This window comes from Alosa sapidissima, chromosome 21, assembly GCF_018492685.1.
Source record: "Alosa sapidissima isolate fAloSap1 chromosome 21, fAloSap1.pri, whole genome shotgun sequence".
NCBI lineage: Eukaryota > Metazoa > Chordata > Actinopteri > Clupeiformes > Clupeidae > Alosa > Alosa sapidissima.
Genome location: NC_055977.1, coordinates 20,184,282 through 20,209,952, shown reverse-complemented (window position 1 = coordinate 20,209,952; position 25,671 = coordinate 20,184,282). Strand labels below are relative to the sequence as shown.

Below are 25,671 nucleotides of genomic sequence, written 5' to 3'. Positions count from 1 at the left end.
TGTGGACTTCTCATCTCTAAAATGCAAATAATTATATAAAAAATATTTCACAAATCTTCTGAAAATAATCAGTAAGTTCTGACCTTAATCTAAAATGCTCAAAAGGAAATGTGTCTTTAAATACTTATTCATGTTGGATACAGTTTAAATCTGTAGTTTAAATGGACTATGTAACTATAGCTTTGGACCTAGGTTAAACATAAAATCTAAACGGTATGGACAACTTAACCAAACAAACAAGTACATTTATATTAGCCATACAACCATATTAAAGAACAAACTAACCTCCAGATGTTTGATTGAAGCAAAACAGGCCTAGTATCAGTAGAAACACAACAACCTTCATATTTTTCTTCTTTAGGTGTAGGTCATCTAACTGATAAAGGGTTTCAAGCTGTTTTTTGACTCCCTTACTTGTTTGAAATCAATGCGGCAACTGACCACTTTTCATTGGCGCACAGGACAAATATGATAGTGGAGGCCAATCCCTAATTTCTGGAAGAGTTTTACACCCAATGATATTTGAGAACAGCACCTGCGTCATCTGTTCCATGGCAGAAATTGCTGTGTTTGGTTGGTTTCAGAAACTGAAAGTAATGTGCAGCAAAGATAGTGGGGAGGGGTTGATCTGACCAACAGGCTTATTAAGTCAGCCAACTGCCACCCCTAGACCAAATTGTGTAGTTTAGAGTAAAACTATTTGAAAGTAAAAAAAATAAATAAAAAAAGACCATCTTTGATTCAATTTGTTACTTGAATAAGACTTAAGTAAGTGATTCTCATGTACGCTCACTTTAAGCATATTTTCATTATTTTCTGAAAGATGTCTGTTTCAGTTTCTCAAAATAGCCAGAAACATTACGATGTGAAGAAACAGCACCTTCAGCACCAACAGCAAGAAACAGAAACACCACTAACCACTCGGGTGAGTTGCACAGTTTTGAAAACTAACGTTAAGGGTTGTTTTAGGACATGTTTGAGTAGCCTACTACAGTATGCCCATTGCCAGCCACCCCGAGAAGTCAAAGGCGAGTCAGAAAAGTCGAGACAGGACCAATTCAAAACGAGTCAGAAAAGTCGAGACAGGACCAATCGTCAACATTTCGGTGTCCACCACTCTAGTTCATCCAAAACAAACCAGAAAAGGGCCTTAAAGTGCTAAAAACCCGAATTTTCCTTTAAGAATGATTTCTATCCTTCTCAGCTGTTGCTCATTAGAAATCAACCAAACAACTAGTTACCTTTAAAGACTTCACAGAATTAATAAGGAAGATAACAGTTTCCTTGACACGCTCACAACCAATGACATTTCAGAAACGCACTGGCGTAATCTGTGCTATGGCAGAAGTTGCTGCTTACAGTTAATCATCGAAACTGAAATTAAATGAACAATGTCATGCTCCAACTCAGATTTACAGGAATTGTTATCTTAACTGTAATGTGCCATTATAACACTTAGAAAAATGACTAAACTGTAGGCTATACATAAAGGAGAGTGGAAAAGTTATGATAGATCAGTGGTCCCCAAACTAGACCGCCACCTCATTTTGGGTGGCCCCCCAAAACATGTCCGTGGTATATAGCATCGGGCCTGCACAGGGCCCAGTTTCCCGATAACGACGGAGATACGCTCTTACGAGGGTTTTCTACGAATCATCTTACGATCGTTCGTTTGGTTTTTCCGACTGTTTCCCGAATATGCTCGTAGCGTGAACGTGCGTGCACTGCTCTTAAGATACTCTTAAGGGGAGCTGTCCACGTTAATAGTTCTGAAATATCCTCTAATTTGATGGTGATGTCAGGTGACTGCACGTCACAGCTATAGGCCTACCGTTTAAACTTCGGATCTACACATTAATTCACATCAATACGAAAATAGAAACACTTTGACATATGCATGTAAGCATCCCAAGTAGGTTATATACCACACACAGACATAAATAATTGTAGGCTAAATAAACCACATGTTCCTTTCTCTGCTTTTACCTCATAGGCCTACAGTAATAAAATATAGCCTTCACTTAGCAAAGACAATGGCAAACTATTCTGGCAACGTCTCGTTTCATAACTTGATTGCATTTTTGTCCGCTTTTTATCACATTATTATGACCGTTAAATGTAGGCTATGCTATTTTGCACGTTAAAATCTGATTCATCACAGGTAAACACAATAAAGAATGGGAACGTAAATTTGATTATATATTCTAAGTTGTAATTCCTCTGTATGTCCTGTTGGTGATGTGGTCAAAATTAATCCAGGACAACTGGTGTGAGACTGCAGTTTTATTCACGACGCCGGGAGCATGTTACACACATGAAATGTCAAAGTAACAAGCCCACACATCTGTGGGTGAAGCCAACTCTTATACCTTACCCACACCCATGGAAAATCACAAGTTGTCACCCTCCATTAATCACTTAACCATCTTAACAGAGATAAGAAATGTTTACGACCCCACTTAACCATCTGGTGTTTTGACAAAGATAAGAAATGTTTATGACCCCCCATCCTGAGGGATACCCACAGTTCGGTGACACGGGTTAATTTAACTAAACATTCCAACATAGGAGTTTTTAGAAAACACAAGGGTCAGAGTAAGGAGATGACAATTAGATTTCACTACATGTATATAAGGTATACTAAACATTCAATGAGAAAAATAAAAATTATCCCACAGTGACCTCAGTGAGAAGTACTGTTAAGACGCTCTTAGCCGGTAACGAGAACTCTGGAGCACTCGTAGATCTACGAGTGTTTTCACGACGCTCTTAAGCTACGATGGTTTTGGGAAACAGTCGGCAAATCTTAATACGTTCATAAGAGGGACTTTACGACGCTCTTAGGCTTAAGATGATTTCGGGGAACTGGGCCCAGGAGTATGACACCGTCAAACTATAACCTCTGTAACTTCCCCCATTCATTCTCTATGGCAAATCTTAACAGTACACATGTTATACTTTTTTGTCCACTGGTGGTTGTTTTGGCGCTGTTTCGAGTTTGCCATTGAAAACGGAATGAAATGTAGGCCTACCTGCAAACAATGTAAGATAGGCCTATGCTGACTGCATTAGTGCTCAAGGTATTCTAAAAGTTGATCAATTAATTGTTAATAGGCCTAACTTATATTCAAATAATATTTTTGGGACTTTCTGGGATAATTATTTCTATTTTTTATTCACTCGTTTAAATATTCACAGCAGAGTTCACTCAGTTCTTACCAGGTGAGTGAAAGTTAGGATGGTGATCATTTCAGATGGGTTTTTTTCAGCACTCTCACTTCCACACTCAACAAACTCTCCTTGTTTGAGATCTTTAAATTAGCCTATTTGTAGGATATTGCTTGTTCACAAGCTGTATATGTAAAGACACAGAGTTCACACATTTTGAATAAAATATACTTTTAGGAATGCTAAAGTCTTTTTATAAGTATTATTTCATTTGAGCTATTTCCATGTTGATCTACTGTATTGATATGGCATGATGGCAATATAGTATAGTAAGCTGGCCCTCTGAAGAAAAAGTTTGAGGACCACTGTGATAGATCAACATCTGGTCACTGCGCAGTGCTTTGAAAAATGCTTAAGATTATATTTGGGCAATAAAAGAAAATAGTTTGAAAAATATTCTTCAATATTATAGTAACATTTTAAAATACCAAGATGAGACGGGTGAGGCATAAAGACGGGCTAAAATGTGGTGAATGAACTTTTAAATTCTTGCTCTTCACATCAATATCAACAATCCACATCCCAGAAGGAAAAAGAGAGGAGAGACAGAAGTTCCATTAGGATTCAAACCATGACTGCATTACATGTATAGGTGTCAAGATACCTTCCATCATCAGCCCTATATTACAGTGGATGGAAACACATGCTATGCGCATTTTCTTGCGCCGAATTTTCATGAATGCAAATGAGCTGAAGAAGCTAAGAGTCGTTTCTTCTGTGATTCCCCATTTAATTCGTGTAATGATTTATCTCATTTGGGATCTTCAAAGAGCATCAATACTCACCTGTTTACCTTATCTAGCCTTAATTCCTCTATTATTAGGCCTAGCTTACTACATAATTATTATAGCCTAATTAACTTATTACTTAGAGTCGCGTTTTAAATCTGTTTTTGGTGTTTGTTCGGTTAAATGCTATCGGAACGCCCCCCATTTCCGTCTGTCTCGTGTTTCCGCCGTTTTGCGTGTATGTGTCACTTAATATTAATTTCCCTAACAACCAGGACAACGGATTCCCACAAAAAACGTAAGTTCCCACCCGGAAGTGTATATAAATTGTATTTGTACCAAAAATGTCAAAATACAGCCACTTTAAGTGGTTTAAATAGTGTTATAATGCTGCGTGTACATAACTGCATAAAGTAGTTGGTGGAATTTTGATTTTGCGACGTGAATCTGACTTGGTTTAACGTTAACCTCTTGAGCCCTCAGCCCAAAGTTTTTAACGGTTTTTCACTTCAGTCGTTGGCCACTAGTCGGAGCTAATGCGCGTGAAGTGAAGTGTATAACATTAAATGTAGTCTGAATTTGGCTTTATATTAATATAGTTTGGCCTATTGGACTCTCAGTCCCCCACCAGATGTTTCATGCGCTGTTCACGCAGCAACACTAATATGAAAAACAAATGATAATAATGATTGATAATGATTCATTAATGATAGTAATGAATAATAATAGTAATGACTAATAATAGTAATAAATATCTAAAATACTAGAAAGTGAAGTGTATTGAAAGGTTAGTTTTCTTTTCCTTTTCTAATCATAGCTATAGAAAATGGCAACAAAAAAACAGTGGAGAGACGAAAATATGGTGCGGGCAATGGAGGAGGTAGCTGCAGGCATGTCAGTAGGCCGGGCATGTCGGATCTTCAAAGTCCCTCGTAGCACCTTGAGGGACAGAGTGAGTGGGCGGGTTTCCCATGGCTGTCGTACAGGCCCAAGCCAGAAACTTTCAGTGGAGGACGAACAAGCTCTGGTGGAGTACTGCCTGTACTGTGCAGACTATGGTTTCCCACTCACAAAGGCCCGGCTCATGGCATATGCCACCGCGGTGATGAGGAAGAGAAGCAGACAGCCAGAACTGCCACCACTAGGTAAAAAGTGGTGGAGCTGTTTTAAGAAGAGGCACGCGGCTGTTTTAAGTATGAGGACCCCTGAGAGCATCGACCGGGCGAGGTCTGTCAATGCAACTCTGCGGACGGTGATGCGCTATTTTGATTTGTTAGAAAAAACAATGGATGAGCATGGGCTGAGGGATAAACCAGCACAGATTTATAATTGCGATGAGACTGGATTCAACATGGAAAACAGCAGGGGCAAAGTAGTGGCAGGGCGGGGGACGAAACACCCATTTCAACGGGTCCCTGGCACAAGAGACCATATATCAGTGCTGGCCTGCTTCAACGCAGCTGGGGAGGACATACCACCCCTGATAATTTTTTCAAAGTACTTCCCTGGGGGCCGGTACACAACAGGGGGCCCCCCAAATGCCCTCTATGGGAAATCTCTGGCGGGGTATATAGATAGTGACCTTTTTTTACGGTGGTTCCATCACTTTGTCTTTCACGCAAGGGAGGAGCGCCCTCTGCTCCTTATATTTGATGGACACAAGTCCCACCTCTCACCACCAATTGTCCAGGCAGCTAAGAGTGAGGGTATCATATTGCTACATCTCCCGCCACACACCTCACATGTCCTTCAGCCCCTGGACGTGGGTTTCTTTGGCCCTTTAAAGGCAGATTTTGCTAAGATGGCTGGCAATCTCTGCCATTTCAAAAATTCATACTTAGTAAATCGGACAGAATTTGCTAAAGTTTTCCGCTATCCATACCAGCGGGCTAAGGCTAAAGGGGTTGCGGTGGGAGGGTTTAAGGAGTGTGGCATCTTCCCTCTTGATAGGACGGCCATCAAAACCTGCCGCCTCATGCCCTCTGGTCGTAGAAGCAGAAGCCCGACCAACGCCATCACCACCACCGCCGGACCATCCTCCTCCTCCCCAGTGGGGACCTCTGCACCCCCTCCACCCATACCCTCGACCTCTGCACCCCCTCCACCCATAGGCTCCTCCCAACCACCAGACTCCCCACTTTCCCTGACCCCTTCTCAGAACCCTCTGGTGAACCACCCATTGGTGGAAGCAGGGTTGATCCCCCGTGACCTGGCGGAGGTCCTGACCCAGATCACCTTTCAGAGAACCACTAGGAGGAAAGTTACTGCTGATGCCCGGGTCATCACTGGGGAGGAGTATGAGAGACTCATACAGGAAAAAGAACAGCAGTTAGCAGCGACCAGAGAGGCAAAGGAGCAGAGGGCCCGTCAGAGGAGGGAGCGAGCCAGTACCATCGGCCTAGGGACCACCACCAACCCTGCCACGGCCTCCAGGGAAAACCCCAGCTGCAGGAAGGCCCCAGCACCGGTAGAAGGTAAATAGAGTTTAATTGACTAAAAATAAAAAAATAAATAAAATTAAAAATAGTTTACCTTGCAGGTCAGAAGAGAAAAAAGAAATCAGGAGGGGCCAAAAAAATACCAAAGGAAGAAGACAAAGGTAAAATGTTACAATTAAAAGTATAAGAAATTACACGCGCACACACACACACTATATATATATATATATATATATATATTAACTTCACCTTTCTTTTGCCTACTTTTCTGTTAGATGTCTGTGGCAGGTGCAAAAAGATTTTTCCGCCAGGGGAGGAAGATATTGTGCCATGGGTGTTCTGCCCATTGTGCATGGAGTGGTTCCACTGCACATGTGAGCAGTGGGACAACTGGGATGACGACGATGATGAGGAGTTTGTGTGTGAGTGGTGCCACATCATATCTGCCCGTTACGAGTCCCGACTGAAGAATGAATGTTGAATTGATGTTGATCCGTGTGTATGTGTGTGAGTGTATGAGAGAGAAAGCTGATTTATTATTATTTATTATTTAATCTATGTATTTATCTATTTAATGTATCTATTATTGCCAAAAATAAATAACATATCATCCCATTGTGTGTGTCATCTGATGAAATGAAACACCCAAGCCACCTAAATATTGTAAATACTCACTACTAATACCTAAACCAAAAACGGAACCAAAAAACGGAACTATCGATAAGCGGAAAATATGGCCGGAACAAATGGCGGTGGAAATGGGGGCACCCCATCGGGCCAGCACTATAACTCCGAGCGTGGTCAACAAAATCGGATATTTCGGGCAGTAAATGCTCCCGTTAGGAACCAAACCAGATTTTGTTCAAATCTACACACCTATGGCTACCGAAAAATGTAAGGTTAATTTAGCAAATGTTATTTTGAAGTGTTAAAAAACATCGTTGTTTTAGAATTTCTGAACAAAAGTGGCGATAATTGGGGGTGTTACGATATTTAGTCTAAGCAGTGTTGGTATATTTGTATGTAGGCTTTATAACTATAGGGCTACTTTAAATTGTCAATGAACTGTAATGCTGATGTAGGTTTATTCATTGTGACTTAGACTAAACCGCTTTGGACCAAATTAGCTAAGTTAAGACCCAGGGCTAGGCTAAAAATAAAATCGGCGTCTGAACAGCAACTTAACCAAAAAACAAACAAACATTAGCCATATACAATAAACAACAAAAGAACAAACTAACCTCCAGATGTTTGGTGGAAGCAACACAGGCCAAGTAGAAGCACAACGACCTTCATTTTTCTTCTTTAGGTGTAGACCATATAACTAATAAAGGGTTACAGGCTGTATTTTTTGACTCCTTACTTGGTAATGAGTAAGGCAACTGACCATTTTTCAGTGGTGCACAGAACGAATATGATAGTGGAGGCCAATCCCTAATTTCCCTAAGATTTACACCCAATGATATTTAAGAACAGCATAGCGTCATCTGTTCCATGGCAGAAAATGCTGCATATGGTTTGTTTCTGAAACTGAAAATAATCTGCAGCAAGGGAGTGAGTGGTTGAGCCAATTCACGTTCCCAGATCAAAATGTGTAGTTTAGAGTAAAACCAGTTTCTCTGGTAAAACTATTTAAAAGTATAATAAAATAATAATTATTACTATTTGCATTAGCCTATTTTCTGGAAGATGTCCATATAACCCTGTTTCTCAACATAGCCAGTTAATATTGTGACAATAATATTGTGCCCCTTGCTTAAATTAAATGACGTTTTGACTAACACGACCAAAGTAATTGGCTTATATAGCCTACTTGAATGGCTCATAACATCATAACATAAATATTTTTCTATTCATCAGTTAGGCTATGTCAGCATGACTGTAAGGGCACCACATCTCATTTTACTGGGATGTGTTCCTTTCCATTTCGCGGGTACTTCATAGCGCTATCTTTTTTTTTTTCTTCCATCAGAAAGGCACCTGCAGGGAACCTCAAGTTTATCCCATTGTAAGGGCACCTACCACATTTCCATTTCAGGCATCCATTAGGAAACTTCCCTAAATTGATGCAATATAGGGACCCCCTTTATTTCATTGCATTACATTTTATCCACTAGGAGCACCTATACTGACCATTCTTTCTCACATGTAGCACAATTTATACGGCTGCATTCCACTGCATTCTATATAGGAAATTACACCCTTTGGAACACTTTCAAAGAGATGGTTGATAAAGTTAACTATAGAATCTTTGACCTTCATGTAGGGGCAGCATAAAGGGCCCTCCATAATGGCACCCTTTTGCAATGGAAGGGCACACATAGGGAATGTCAAGTATAGACCATTTTAAGGGGCATCTTATAGGGTGTTGCATTACGTTTACAACACTAGAAGGGCACTCATTAAGACATGTTTTTCAAACGTATTGTTTGGAGTGGCACTGTGGAGGAGGAAAGGAATTCCTCTTTTCGTCTAAATTTAACATACTGAGAACCCAGTTTGTTCAAAACTGACAAAAAGGGTCATGGTCCTTTCCCTTTATGTTACATTTTGCAATATCAAGTGTTTGGGGTGCACATCTTCAATGTCAGACTCCATGTTCTGCAACCCTGTGGGGGACGGTCGTCTGCACCTCCCTAGCCCCCACCCCCTGTGCCACGCCAGTGCACAGTACATCATAATGTACTGTAAAAATACATCAGCCTATATAGCCTAATCTCTCCGAACTCATAAATGCCAATGGTATGCAAACTGCATTACTGCTGAGGAATTACTTCAGATCTTGATGAACGTAATGATACAATATGGAGGAAATCATTTTGTGATTCAGCTCCTGGTAAGTCCCTGCAAGAGATGCATTGTGCATTGTAATCTGTAGTCATACAGCTCCACCTATAGGTAACAGAGGAATACAAGAACCTATTTATCATACATACAATTCTATCAGATGAGTTTGAAAAAGCTCTAACAGAAGTCCTCCATTCAAACTACACTCAAAACTAATACAATACCATATGCAAATTTCATTTGATCAATTCCTGGAATCTTCCACATGGTTTAAGAGTGTGATTGTTAATCCACTGTATGTGTATTAAAGCAACACCAAAGAACTTTTCATCTGTCGCACGCACTATTTGTTTATCCAGCACAGCTTTGCAAATAACAATGTCCACAGACAAGGTAGAATAAGTTGCATGATTTTATGAAAGTACGATGTATTGCGACATCAGATGCAAGTCAAATTTGTAGTTTCTCATGTCTCATTCCATCGAACTACAGATCCGCTACCCGATGCAGCAAACTTACATAGTGCGGTTATAGCCGATAGAGGGCGGCAAAGCGAATGCAGAAAGTGCCGTTCACCCTGTTACGAGTTGATGAACCACTGAAACGATTTTGGAAACATTATTTTAAGGTACAAAAAACTCTTTGGTGTTGCTTTAAAGTAGCCTAACGCAAAAGTCCAGCTTCATATAAAGTAAAAGTCCTGCATTTTTGTTCCAACCATTCACTTAATCAGCTGATTCTATTTTACAACTCAGCCAGGTAGACCAGCTAATTATGAAATAACCTATGTTAAGTGCACAGGTAGAACCAATACATGGCAGAACTTTTACTTTCTGAAGCCAGACTTACAGTACAGCTCTGCCTATAGCACAATGTAGGAATTACCCTTTTTGTCTAATTTTAACTAGTACCCAGTTTGTTTAAAACTGACAAAAAGGGTCATGCTCCTTAATGCAACATTTATGTTACACAGTGCAATATCAAGTGCTTGGGGTGCATATCTGCAATGTCAGACTCCATGTTATGCATTGTAACTCAGTGTAGCATCAGTATTATGAAGCTAGTATTTTAAGGTACTGCATTAAAGCTGAGCATTTGCCTGATGTGCTAAATGTTGTACTTCACTTGGGGAAAAATTCTAGTAACATGAAATGTTGGCACAAAAGTCATTTTTGTTACTGACTGTGATCCAGCTGAAGATGGTGATGCCCTATAGATATGTGTACTTTAATTATTAATAGGGATTAATAGGAGCACTAATCCATATTATTTATAATAACTCATGGCAATGGGGGTTTTGCCCAAAAGGGGATTCACATAGGCGACTGCTGACCATGTTTTATAGATTTATAGATTAAAAATAGTCTTTGGATCCCAACATCTGACACCACACTCCCTCTCTCACATTTTTTGTTTTGTTTTGTGTGTGTGTAAGTCACACAGTGTGACAGAAAATGGCCATCACAGAATCCCGATCTTAACCCCATGAAAGTCTTTGGAATGTGCTATAATGGGTCAACGCCTAGAAGCATGGCCTATTAGGGTGCTAGGCTGGGTGAACCCAAGCAAGCACATTTGAATTTGCTCTGCAGGTCCGTCTGCCGTCCTTACCATTGAAGCTGATTTCCAAAACAGCAAAAACCCATGAACCACAACTGCTTATCCAGCATGGGGTGGGTGGGGTTTATATGATAACAGGCATAAGAGTAGAGGTGGCAACACTGTTCAACACAACCAATGGCTATATAAAACCTTTGCTTACAAGAAAGATGCAAGATGCTGTACTTCTGAAAAGATTTGGTAAGAGTTTAATGTAACAATTTTAGTTTAATTTCACTGCTTGAAGTACACAAGGTTTACCTTTAATTGACAGAAAAAAGTTTGCTGAAAATAGAACCGTTAGTTTACCGGTATATCTAAAGACATAAGTGGAAAAAAGACATAATCATTGCAGTTTTAATGTGATAATATTTCTTAATGAAGAATTAACCTGGCACTTTTTTAGAATTGAGAGAAAGCTGAAAGATACACGTAGCCTATATACAATACATGATACAGTTCCTAGAATGATTCTTATTAAAATAAAATGCACACATATTGACACCCCTGCTTTTAATACCTTCTTAAGCCTCCCTTTGACAATAAAATAGGTCATACTATTCTCCAATGAGAGTACAAACCAAGAGATTTAGGACCATTTGTCTATACAAAATCTCAGATTGTCCAGATTCCTCGTGCATTCTCATCTTTGACTCACCCCACTGTTTTTATGGACTTTAGATCAGGGGACTGAGATGGCATTGGCAGAAGCTTGACTTTGTGTTCTGTAAACCATTTTTGTTTTGTTCTGGACTTTTTTTTAGTTCATTGACCTGATGAATTATCCAATGAAATCTTTTAGTGTCTTGGCAGAAATTTCCATTAAAAATGTTCAGGTTTTTCTTGGGGTGATACCAAGAACCTTAATAAGGTTCCAAAAGCCTTTGGGAATAAGAACAGTGCCAATATCATGACATTACATTACATTTAGCAGACACTTTTTGACCAAAGTGACTTACATATGTCAACTACAAGGGATTACATTGTCCCTGGAGCAACTTGGGGTTAAGTGCCTTGCTCAAGAACACAATGGTGGAAGCAGGGAATTGAACCCACAACTTTTAGGCTACTGCACGCTAGCCCAGCTCCTTAACCACTACACTAGCACCGCCCCTATAGCACAGCCTCTCCACCATAATTCTCATTATGGCATGTGGTTATTTTCAATATAGTAATTTTTCTATGCCAAACCCACCTAAAGTGTTTCTTGCCCAAGAGCGCAATTGTCCTTTCATCTGACAAAACAATTCCAGACAAAGTCGCTGTACTCAGTAACTCCTGCCAGTTGTAATTAAATGAATGGAAAGGCTTTTATTCTGGCATACTCTCTAAATCTATTAGCAGTGAGGTCACTTTTGATGATGTTTGGGGGGGACTTGGTGAATGTTGAATATAAATAGGAAAATGTTTCTGTTACATTTTGTAGGACTACATAAGATGTTCTAGAGGTGCCAATAAATTGTGTTAAAAACATTATTCCTTTATGAGATTTTTCTTAGAATACACCTTCGAGGTTGAATTTTGTTTTCATTGGTTTCATTGTGAGATTACAATAAATCACCAAAATTATTTTGTATAACTTTTTTTAGTCAACTTTACCAAAGGTAAACAACAAAACAACAAAACAAAACAGCCACACACCAATTAGCATGAATAATATCTTCCTCTTTCTTCTTTACAATTCTCCTATGGAGTTCAAATAAGTGAATTTGAGGATAGAGATTTTTATGACATTAACCAATTCCATTAAGCAGTTGTCACACATGCTGGCTCAGGCATATGAAACATAAGGGATGTCCACGCAAGAGTAACAATAAAGTATATTTATTAAATAATTATAAGTCAGTATGTGGAAGCTGTGTAGGCCCCAGCTGTGGCGCAACTGGCTGGGGCACCTACACCGGTGACCTGGGTTTGATTCCTGCCCCGTGGTCCTTTCTGGATCCCACCCCTGCACTGTAACAAGATTCTGTGATTTTCACAGCATCACTGCTGTTTTTGAGAAAAATGTGTACTGTATTTGTGAATACAGTATGTTGCTGTAGTTTCGCTATGAATTATGGTCAAAAATGGTCAAACTACAGTAATAAAAATTTGCTGCGAATCATAACACAGTAATAAATCTGACTCCTCCCTCACTTGTCAGCTTTTTGAAGAATTTGAAAAAACATGGCGGAAAATCAGTTGGCAAGGTGACATTGATATTATGTTGATTTTCCATCTAAATCATCATTTTGAAAAGATATTGAAAAGTCATGGATTTATGGTTTACTGGGAAATTTTGACGTGGTGATTGAAACGTGCACCGCGCGACGACGTTTGAACTGTCCGGCGGCGGGAGATCATTTTTGAGCAACAGTTCAGTCAGTCAGACCAACGGTGTTCAGCACTCTGTCAAGTTCGCAGCTCCACCTTAATGGTAAGCAAGCATTTCTTTATGTAACGTTAATGTTTCATTGTGAAATTGTACTACATTAAATTCGGGCATGTGTACAGTCTATGTATGATACGTTGTACTGTCTAACTTACAAACTCATCCATGCTTGTTGGATCAACTAAGTAAGTAACGTTAGGCTAGCTATCATAGTTGCTGTTGCTGTGAAGGTGGCATTAACGTTAATGTTTTATGTTACGTTAACGTTTTGGCAGTCTCATTTATATTAGGCCTACCTTAGTTCTCAGTAAGTTACAGTTTATTATATTCATATAATTTATATAAAACATTCGCTAGTAGTGCTAGGCCTAGTATGTTACTGTCACAATGTTAGGCTGAAGATGATGTGCTGCTGGTTAACGTTAACGTGGAGGTTTAGCTGCTACCAGCTAACTTATGTAACGTTAACTCATCGTAATCAGTACATATATCTATGAGTCTGTCTCAATTGGTGTACTTATGTGAGTACACTTTTGTGTAGTACACTATGTGCACTGTGTGCTTACTGGCGGAGTGCGCAAATTTTAACAAAATAGTATTGTCTCATATCAAACACTAACTCCGTGCACTTCACGGAAATGACGATCGCAAACATTTTAATATAACTTTATTGGCGTCCTCAATTCGACAGTGACATGGTCATACTGTGTCAAAACATGAACCGTTTATGTTATAACTTGCTTGTACCTCTGTAAAGTCTGTTTTCCACTGCTGCTGCTTCAGCTTTCTCAACCGCGATTACCACGAGTTTGAAAACGCTCCCTCCCCTTCCGCTATTTGGCCAAGATGGCGTCCGTTAAGGGCGAAAAGTGTCCAGCGTTGCACACTCAGCTTTTTGACCGTTATGAGTGCACCATCCGGGAACTTGCAGCGCCCTTCGTGTCGTTGGAATTTTCAGTGTGAACACCCTCATGCACTCAAATTAGGTATTGTAAGTGCAGAAGTACGCGATTTGAGACACAGTCTATGTGTTGCTGCAAGCAAACATCAATGAGCTCACCCAGCTGGCTAACGTTAGCAGCTAAATATACCTTGCGAAACTGAGTTATGCTAACACCATCTTCAGCCTGGCATTTTGACAGTAAACTCAAAAAACATACAGTATATATATAAATGATTATTCTAAAGTTTCACTTGTAAGTAGCCTTCAGTTGAAATTGTTATCTAACACTGTTTATCTTTTTTTCTTCTATTTCTGCTAGGTGCTGCTTCACTCTGCTACTGGTGGTGGATCAGGCTGACTGCAACCGTTGGTCTAACGTTAGGATGCAGCACACGAAAATTTCTAAACGGAAAAAAGTGAATAAATGTACTTGCTTTTCAAACTGATAACAAGTTGTCAATGGTTATTTATGCAAGTTTGTGTAGCCTAAACCATACCTAGGCCTAGTCAAATTTATCCTGGCTGTAGATAAAGCAGGATATGAATTTCCCAAAATTACTGTATATAATATTACAGCACTTGTATTACTACTGTACTAAGTTACAGTATGATCCATAAGTACTGTGATTAAAAATACGGTAGACAATTCAATACTGTATACACTACAGCACTGGTAGTACTACTGTAGTTTGCATTTACAGTATCAGGCATAGGTACTGTGATTTCATATACAGTAGGTGTACTGTAGAGTGAAATACAGCAACTTGCTGGTTATTTGCTGCCAGCAAGTTGCTGTAAATTTTACGTTAAACTTTTTACAGTGTGCTCTCTCTCCCATTCGCTTCCTGTCACTCTCCACTGTTCTATCATTAAAGGCATAAAGCCCAAAAAAAAAAAAAAAACTAAAGTATAGTGTCTAGGGGTATGAGTACAAGTGTTCGACAGCATAACAAAACATAACATAAGCACTATAACGACGGCCAAGAGGAGAGGGAGTCCGTCTGCATCCTGAGAGCGGGCCCTTTTAATGTCTGGCTCATCAGGACCAACCACAGCACACCTGTGCACACCTGCACGGCTACAGCCCCCTGCTGGAAGATGGAAATATTTACAGAAAAGGGGCGGGGTTAGTGCAGGTCTGAGCACTTTGTTTGAGCCTTTATTTGTAGTTTCATCAGAGGAAGTAATGAAATAGTCTTTGGCTGCAATAATAATAATAATATTAATAATAAAAACAATGTAATTAAGTTTTAGTTTTGATCACAATATTATTTTTGTGGTACATAATCACAAAACAGCAGACCTGGACAAATACAAATGTATGCCCTTATACAGGAACAAACCCTGAAACACAGAGGAGAAACATTGGGATTTCTGTAAAATAAATAATTCTGATAAGTGAAGCTAATTGTGTCCAGTCTTGATACCCACCAGAATTGGAATTCCTGTTTTTCCACCACAGAAACCAAGCAATGCATCCAATCAACAGAAAACTCACAATCACCATCACAAAAATTGGACCAATGAAAGTAGATTCTGTACAAAAGATTTTGTAAGAAAATATAATCATAAGAAATGTGTTACTGCTTGTAATCAAATAGACTCAGAGAACGGCTGGATGAACTGTAGAAAGGTAAAAGTCAATTGTCAAAAGTCAAGGAGAAAGGTAAAAATCAATTGTCAAAAGTCAAGGAGAGGTGGAAAATGAGTGTAATTCCCCAAATGGTGGAATATCCCTTTAAAATATAAAGTAGCTAATGTTGTTTTGGATAAAACGCAACGGAATTTAAATATAAGAAGTTCGGTGTTATATTGACCTAAAGTGTGTTGAAAAATGATACCGAGTGTGAACTTACGTCTCATAGCTCATCTCGACATGTCCCCATGCACTCCAAAATCTGGCACTAGTTAGCCGATGTTACCAACAGTTATTCAATGGGGTGAATCGGGCATCAGCCTAGCCATGCAAATAAATCACTGTTTTATTAGTAGTAGCAGCAACTGGAATCCATGCATTTCCACAGAATTATTTTTGGAATCTGATCCCTTATCATACCTGAGTATCTCAACTCCTACTCAAGCGAGTAGGACGCATTTCACACTGCTCCTGCTTCACCTATCCTTTTAGCAATTTCCACTCTTTTTCATTCTTTTATTTCATTTACAAGATAGTTTAGCAAAGACAGTGAAACCAGTACATTTAAATCTGAAACTTTAGTGGTTAGTTTTTTACTTTAAATGAGCCAGCCAAGTCAACGAGCAAAAACTGAACGGCAATTCACCTTGAAGTTGGATTAAAACAAAATGCGCTCCTCCGGCCAGAGACCCAGGAGATCATGCCGAAAATGTACTGAGCTAGAACAGAGGATTTCTACTTTGGAATCAAAGATGCATGCCCTTCCATCAACGACAGATGAACTACGAGAGGCATCTCATGAAGTGAGTACAGCAACTACTGGAAATGCAGAGAATGTAACCCAGCAGTCTAATATCACTGCTAATAGAGCAGATGAATGCATCGACATCACAAAGGGAAATGTGAGTACAGAGCCTTGGCACAGGCAAGGTGCCAGACCAAAAAACAAAAAACGTAATACAAGAACTGTAATTACCTCAACACCAGTAAATTCAGATGTTAACTTCAGGCCTCGTATCAGAAATACAGACAGATCAGCAAACTACTACAGGGCTTGTGGTCCTAAGGGAAGCCCACAGCCCCTAACACTATGGAACAGATTTGAATGCCTCCGGGATGTGAGAGAGGAATTTCCCAGGGAACAGACCCAAAGCAGGCAGCGATCAAACCACAACAATAGAAAGATGGGCACAGACAAGAAGCAGCACTCGACCCCTATTCATCCCACAACCCTCGTTCTAGGCGACTTTGCTGTGAGACATATAAATGGGGAAAGGATGATTGTATGTTGTTTCCCAAATGCTTCAGTGTCTGACACAAAAAACAAGCTTGCAGAACTGGTGTCAAAATATGCAACTATCAAGCGCATCATTGTGCATGTTGGAGCAAATGACATCTACAGAGAACAGCTGTATGTCAAAGAAGATTTCAAGGAACTTTTCTCGGCCCTATATGAGCTTGGAATACAAATTTTCATCAGTGGCCCACTCCCAGCAGAGGGAAGCTTTGTATTTTCCAGACTATTCAGTTTAAACACCTGGCTCGCAAAAACATGCTTTTCAGTTGGGATGAATTTTATTGACAATTTTAACCTTTTTTGGAATCGCAGGGAATACTTCAGACCAAATAGCACAGAGCTGAGTTGGACTGGGGCCAAGATCTTAACCGAATACTATCACCTCTCTCTCCTGCACCCAACATTTTTTCTGCCAACCTTGAGCCGAGCCTCTGATAAGCGCTCAGTGGCCATACAGACGGAACAAGCGGATGACATCAACAACTCAGCTAAACCAAAACACTCTGCACAGGCTGAAACAGAGATATGCCCAACATCCCCTGCTATGGGGCCCTCTGATAACCACCCGCTAGCCTCCACTGAAATGCAGACCTTGGAGAAACATAAACAACCAGCTCAACAATGCCAAGCCATGTCCACTGGACAAGATAAGATGGGTGCTGCTAAAATGACTCAAAGTCAATCAGTGGCGACAAACCCCCCTAATCTCCCATCCCCATCCCCACCCCTTCATCCCACCACCCACTCAAACTCCACAGGATCCCCTGAATACCCATCACCATCCCCACCCAAGCACATGATGTTCCCTGCAAGAATGGAGAGACTGCTACCAGTAGCCATGCAGAGTTTTACTAGCCCAAGATCATTAGCACCAAAGAAGCGAAGGGCACCTCCACCCCCTCGCCCTCCCCCTCCCCGTTTAGAAGGATCTCTTAAGCAGCAGCAACCTCTTAGTTCATTTTCTCAGCCGGCATATAGCATGGAATGTGCAGTGGAAAATACAGATGGCAGCAGCAGGGGACAATTATATGATGACTGTATTGCATGATATTCTCAGGGTCCCTGCAATATAAATGGTACTGACAGTAGTTTTGAGAACATGCCGGGACCCAGTAAGCCCATGACATTCTCTATTCCTGTATTGACAAGAAATAGAACACAAATGCATCGAGCTTATAGGGTAAACCAGTCCAATCTCCTACCCGTACCACATCAACCTCAGATTTCCCCCATGGATCATATTTCCCCAACACTTAAACTAGCAAAACTAGCACTCCTAAATATCAGATCTCTTTCAAACAAATCATTCTTAATTCATGATCTAATTTGCACACACAACCTTGATTTTTTACTTTTAACTGAGACATGGTTAGATCAAGCAAACAGTGCTGCTACTCTCATCGAATCAGCTCCCCCAAACTTCAGTTTCTTGAGTGCTACCAGAGCAAATAAAAGAGGTGGGGGGATAGCCACAATTTTCAAGACGTCTTTTCAGTGCAATCAGTCGTCATTCGGTGACTTTACTTCATTTGAATATCTGTGTGCATGCATTAAGTCTTCTCCTCAGATTTTATTACTGACAATTTACAGGCCTCCAAAACATTCAGCTAAAGTTTTTCTTGAAGAGCTAGGTGAACTGCTATTAGTTGTTTGCATAGAGTATGACTGTCTTATTATATCAGGGGATCTAAACTTGCATGTGGATAATCCTGAAAACAATTATGCCAAGGAATTCATTGCACTAATCGATACTTTCTCCCTAACACAGCATGTACAGGGTCCAACACACTCTCTTGGCCATACCCTCGACCTTGTTATCACAAAGGGTCTAGATGTCTCTACAGCTGTTAAAGACCTGGCCTTATCTGATCATTTTTGCGGGTTCTTTGATGTGTCTATGTCCCCACACACTCAAAACACAGATGGTACCTATGATGGTAAAAAGGAGAATCATAAATGATCAGACAAGTGCTCTCTTTGAGCAAGCACTTTCACTAAAGTCAAGTCAACTGTCAGACTCTGAAGACTTATTTGATCACTTTAATGTAAAAATGGCAAACATTATGGATGACATTGCTCCATTACAATTCAAGAAAGTTAAGGACAAACAGAAAGCACCATGGAGGCAAAATCCAGCAGTTAAACTTCTAAAAAGAGAGTGTAGGAAGACTGAAAGAAAATGGCGTAAATACAAACTTCAGATCCACTATGAAATCCATAAAGAGATGCTCCGCACATATAACTCTGAAATATACAAAGCAAGACAGTCTTTCTTTTCTAACATTATCAATAGAAGTTCAAATAACACTCGTATTCTATTTTCAACTGTTGATAAGTTAACAAATCCCCCCTCACAATTAGCGCCTGAACTTCTCTCAACTAATAAATGCAATGAGTTTTCATCTTTTTTTAAAGGTAAAATTGACAAAATCAGACTCAACATATCTGCTCAATTACAAATTCAACAACCTGAACTTCCAGCAACAAACAGAGGGAAACTAAACTTGATGTCAGAGTTCAGCTTGATAGACTACGAAACACTTGAAAAAACGGTACAGAATCTCAGCCCTTCCATATGTGTCTTAGACACTCTGCCTACCAATTTCTTCAAAACTGTTTTTCACCTCATAGCGGCGGATGTCCTTCAAATTGTAAATGTATCATTGCTGTCTGGCACTTTTCCTAAGTCACTGAAAACAGCTGTTGTAAAGCCACTTCTCAAGAAGAATAACCTGGATGCCTCCATGCTAAACAATTACAGGCCCATATCCAATCTACCTTTTATTGGCAAAATTATTGAAAAAGTAGTCTTTAATCAATTAACCACCTTCCTAACATCAAATGGGTATTTTGATTACTTTCAGTCTGGTTTTCGGGCAAATCACAGCACTGAAACAGCTCTCATTAAAGTTTCCAATGACATACGCCTCAACACAGATTCAGGTAAAACATCAGTCCTAGTGCTACTGGACCTTAGTGCAGCATTTGACACTGTTGATCACAATATTTTACTACACAGACTAGAACACTGGGTTGGATTTACAGGCATAGTTATCAGCTGGCTAAAATCATATCTACAAGAAAGGAGCTTCTTTGTTGCCATCGGAAACTGTACCTCAACACCAACGTCCTTGACCTGTGGTGTTCCCCAGGGGTCGATCTTGGGGCCACTATTATTCAACCTCTATATGCTCCCACTTGGACAAATCATTCAAAATAATTTGATTTCATATCATAGCTATGCAGATGACACACAAATTTACTTAGCTCTATCACCAAACAACTATGGTCCTCTTGAATCTATGTGTCAGTGTATAGAACAAATCAACACCTGGATGTCTCAAAATTTTCTTCAGCTGAACAAAGAAAAAACTGAAGTAATTATATTTGGTAAAAATGAGGAAAGACTTAGGGTTGCCACTCTCCTTGACACAAAAGGGTTGAAGGCAAAGGATACTGTTAAAAATCTTGGTGTATTAATTGACAGTGATCTAAATTTCAACAGCCACATGAAAGCGATAACTAAATCAGCTTTTTACCACCTCAAAAATATTGTCAAACTCAGAGGGCTGATGTCAAAACATGACTTAGAAAAACTCATTCATGCATTTATCTCCAGCAGGGTTGATTACTGCAATGGACTGTTCACAGGCCTTCCTAAAAAGACTATTAAACAGCTTCAGGTGATACAAAATGCAGCAGCTAGGACTGAAATGTAGCGGGGCTCTACAGTCAAAATGTCAAATGAACTGTCTGGGGGCGGGGGTTGTGCGTGTGTGTGTGTGTGCGTATGCTTGTGAGACGTTCCTCCACAGGTGCTGCCGATAATGGAGACAATTGACAAGACCCGTGATTGGTGGCTGGAGGGGATAAAAGCTGACTCGGCCCTCTCATCGGTGCGTTCCCTTTATCTGCAACAGGCGCCCGGATACTTCACGCACCGCAACCCACGAGAGCCGAGACCTCGGGATTACCGCCTCTGACTTCCCAGCTACAACGGCGAATTGACCAAACATCCGTTCGGACACCGTGAGGGCCGCGAAAGGATTATCCAACGCACCCGATTCTTCACGTGAAGGAAAGTAATTGTGCCGTTGTCTTGTGAGTGGGTTTTACCCCGCGATTTATTGTGGCTACTTTGCTGATTCACTTCCTCCTCCTCGCAGTTCCTGGTGGAGTGCCGACTGTTGACATTCAAGAAGGAGCATTGGCGGCGAGAGGCGCAAGCTACCCTGTTTCAGTGCGAGAGACAAGGAGGCCGAGGCGGCGGCGACTTCCTGGTTCTGTGTTGTGGATTACGAACTGTGGGCTGGGTCGTGAGTGGTTGCTGGACTATTCATTCACCCTCTGTACAATCAATTGTGTGTTACTAGGCTGGCTATAGTTAAGATAGAAGGTCAGGCTGCTCGCTACAGTTTTTTTAGAAGTGTGTGCAGGGTGGGGAAATCCATTGTGTAAACACTACTTTAACGTAGTAGCAATTAACTGTGTGTGCGTGTCACCCTTTGGAGTAACGTGTTGTGCTAGTTCGATTGAATACTTCTACTATTTACATTTGTGGCTATTCTGCCCTTGTTTTCACAATAGTGTGATCTTTTGTGGGTGCGTGTGATGTGATTTTGTGCACGAGTGTGAATCGCTAGTAATAGGCCTACCTGCGTTAGAGTAACTGTGACTATATGATTTCTCTCCCCTCTAGAGGGCGCCAGATCCTCCACACTGGTTTAAAGCAGTATTGTGTAGCTGCTTGCACTTAACTAGCTGCTATCCCTAGATCTTTCATACTGGTTTGAAGTAGTTAATTGGCTACTGGCCCTAGATCTTCCACACTGGTTTAAAACAGTATTTTGTAGCTGCTGACATTTTAACTAGCTGCCATCCCTAGATTCCCCACACTGGCTTGAAGTAGCTAACTAGCTACTTTCTCTAGATCTTCCACACTGGTTTGAAGCACCAGGACCTAGTTACTTATACATATATGTATTGGGTGTTTTTTATATGCCTTTTTTTTATGTTGTAATAAAACTGAGTTTTATATATATCCAGTGTGTCTGTTGTTGTACCTCAAGGGTCAGTAGCATAATTCCTGCTCCCGTTACAATTTTGGCGTAGTTTTGGCAGGACCCTTGACGTACACAACAATGAGTAACCGCGAGCAGCCTCAGGTAGCAGGTGCACAGCCACAAATGGTAGCTGCATTTATGCCATGGTTTATGGGCGGGCCATGGGTCCCTAAGTTTAGTGGAGAAGGGGGTGCATCAAAGTTTTTAGAATGGAGAACGCAGATTGAAGCCTTCATCCGGGCCCAGGGGCTGAATGCAGAGCAACGGGTGGACTTTGTACTTAGCGCTTTGGAGGCAAATGCCAAAAGGGAGGTGGTGCTGTTGGCAGTGGACAAACGTGATACTGACACTAAGATTTTAGAGGCCCTAGGTGAGCTGTATGGAGGCCAACAACCACTAGCTCAGCTGAGGGCCCAGTTTTTCAGCTGCAGACAGGAACCTGGGGAGGGTGTCAAGGATTTCATTCTCCGTTTGCGTGAGCTGCATTACAGTTGGAGAGCTAGGGATCCTCTCAACACCGGAACCGACGATGAGCTGCTGCGGACACAGTTTTCCATGGGCCTAAGAACGGGATCGTTGAAGCAGGAGCTACAGAGGCAGCTCCGAAGGACCTCAACGCTCAGCTTTGTGGAGGCTTGTGAGGAGGCAAAAGCTTTAGAGCGGGAGCTGGTCCATACAGAGGAAGCCAGTGCTTTCCCAACCTTTGCTACAACATCTCAGCCACGGCCTACTTCCCCAGCCACCGAGTTTCAACAAATAAAGGAAGCCCTGCGGGCTGAGCTGCGCCAAGAGCTGAAGGAACAGGTAACACTTCTAGGCAAGTCGATCATAGAGGAGATCCAAGGACACTGGAAGCCACCGCCGGAGACTGAGACAGCCCCTCGACCATCTTGGCGTCCACCACCCAATGCCCCCCAACGTCAACGCCTGGGATCAGCCCCTCCTGGACAGTCCTCCTACCAGTGGGATGCCCAAGGCCGAGCTATCTGCCGTGACTGTGGAGATGCTGGACACATCCAAAGATTTTGCCCACGGCGACGCCCAGCCCAGACGGGTTTTCGGTACCCCCGGTCACAACAGGGCGAGTGAACCGGGAGGGGCCGCCAACTGCGCCCCAACAAAGGCCCGCCATGGTTGGTAGATGCCCCGAAATTGAGGTATTTGTCCAAGGCCAACGAATTCCATGCATACTGGACACTGGCTCCCAAGTCACCCTTTTTAGCCAAACACTTTTCCAGCGCCACTTCGGTGATGAGTGCATACAGGATCCTAGCCGCATATCATGGCTAGCCTTGAAAGCGGCTAACGGCCTTCACATTCCCTATGTAGGCTATGCAGTCCTAGACTTTTGCATTGGGGGACTAGATGTTAAGGGGAAGGGAGTAGTTATTGTCCGTGACGACTGCATTAACACCGAATATGGACTCTTGGGCATGAACGTTGTGACCGATTGTTGGGCCGGGGTCTTTCAAGGTGGGCACCCAGGAGTCGCTGCATTTAAGTCTGTGTTTTCCCCCTCTGCAGAAAAAGTCTGGGATGCAGCGTTCGCCGCCTGCCAGAGGGCCGAAGCATCAGTGACTGGATTAGAGCTCCAAGGTGTGGCTAGACTCCAACGGCAGCCCCCAGTAGTGTTGCCTCCCTCCGCCGAAATGATCGTCTGGGCCCATGTACCGCAAGCTGCTGGCCTGCCCGATTGCCCTGTCCTGATTGAAGACCTGGAGGACCATGGATGTGAATGGCGAGTGGCTAGATCGCTGAGCTGGACCCGGGGAGGGAGAGTCCCCCTGCGTATCTGTAATCCAAACCCATTTCCCATGGAACTACCTCAACGATGCCCCCTGGCCACAGTCACCCAAATCGACCAAAAGGATGTACAGGGACGGACAAGGCTAGTTTTGCGGAATACTGGCCCCCAAATCATCGAGGTCGATGTACAACAGGTGGGACAGACCCTTAGTGATGACCACCCAGCTCTCGCTCTGCATGGTGAAGGGCTAGACGTTGACCAACAGGCCCAATTGAAGGCCCTCTTGGGGAAGTGGTCTCATGTGTTTGCAGCCCATGACGAGGATTTTGGCAGAACAGCAGTGGTCACCCATCAGATTCCCACTGGCACGGCACCCCCGATCCGGGAGCGCTATCGCCCAGTTCCTCCAAACCTCTATCCAGAACTGAGGGGCTTGTTGCAGGGCATGCTCGACAGTGGGGTTGTGAAGGAGAGCTCGAGTCCATGGGCTGCTCCAGTGGTCCTTGCCAAAAAGAAGGATGGCTCGTGGAGATTTTGCGTTGATTACCGCAAGCTAAATGCAGTAACCCACAAAGACTCCTTTCCTCTACCTCGCATTGAAGAATCCCTCACTAGCCTGTCCAAGTGTGAGTGGTATTCCACCCTTGATCTCGCCAGTGGATACTGGCAGGTAGAGGTTGCACCAGAAGATCAAGAGAAGACCGCTTTCACCACCCCCTTTGGTCTATACCACTTTGAACGTATGCCCTTTGGCCTCTGTAACGCCCCAGCCACATTCCAGAGGCTGATGCAACGCTGTCTGGGAGCACAAGTGTATGACCACCTCCTCATCTATCTTGATGATGTCATCGTCTACTCGCCCAACTTCACCACCCACTTGCAACACCTAGCGCAGGTTTTTGGCCGCCTCCAAGAACATGGCCTGAAGCTACAGCCACGGAAGTGCCACCTGTTCCAGAGGAAAGTGGCATACCTGGGACACGTGGTCAGCAGCCGAGGGATAGCGACAGATCCAGACAAGGTAGCAGTTGTCCGTGATTGGGCCACACCTTCGACTGTGAAACAAGTGAGATCTTTTCTGGGCTTTGCCGGATATTATCGACGCTTCATCCCAGCCTTCTCCAAGGTAGCGGCCCCCCTCCATCGACTCCTACAAGGCCAAGCCAACAAACCCTCTGCCCCTATCCAATGGACACCGGGTTGCCAAGTGGCCTTTGACCGTCTGAAGCAGGCCCTCCTTAGCGCCCCCATCTTGGCCTATGCAGACTTCCAGCTTCCGTTCCGATTATACACTGACGCTAGCCTGGACGGTCTCGGAGCGGTCCTAGCCCAGGTCCAAGAGGGAAGAGAGAGAGTCATAGCATACGCCAGCCGCAGCCTTCACCCCACTGAGCGTAATGACCAAAATTATAGCTCTTTTAAGCTGGAACTATTGGCTCTAAAATGGGCTATTACAGACAAATTCAAAGACTATCTATGGGGAGCTAAGGTCACTGTTTTTACCGACAATAACCCCCTGGTCCACCTCGAAACAGCGAGACTGGGTGCAACTGAACAAAGGTGGGTGGCCCAGCTGGCAAACTACTCGTATGACCTACGCTACCGTCCAGGGACAGCCAATCGAAATGCTGATGTACTGTCACGGCTACCGGGAGAGGCAACGGAGCACACTGTGCACACCATGGCCTGCATGGCACCGACAGAACCACCTGCCCTGCAGAAACATTGGGGGGAACAACAGCGGGATGACCCTGATTTGCAACTCCTGCACACCTGGAAGGTGAGCCGTGAACCCCCTGTAGTTAATAACCCCTCTACCTTGTCTCCACAG

At 42.3% G+C, this 25,671-nt stretch overlaps 1 protein-coding gene across 3 annotated transcripts in view; it reads right to left on the bottom strand.

Annotated features, from left to right (window-relative positions):
• LOC121695507 (putative HLA class I histocompatibility antigen, alpha chain H) overlaps positions 1–7,793 on the bottom strand; it is a 32,672-nt gene extending 24,879 nt beyond the window's left edge. The window contains exon 1 of one of the 3 annotated variants that reach the window (XM_042076412.1): positions 7,636–7,793. In XM_042076412.1, the coding sequence (XP_041932346.1) occupies positions 7,636–7,690 (55 nt within the window). In that variant the 5' untranslated portion in view covers positions 7,691–7,793. Of the gene's footprint in view, positions 1–285; positions 439–7,635 lie in introns of those variants that run through there. The other 2 variants (XM_042076413.1, XM_042076411.1) reach the window with 2 other exon arrangements.
• Between the last annotated feature and the right edge of the window lie 17,878 nt (positions 7,794–25,671).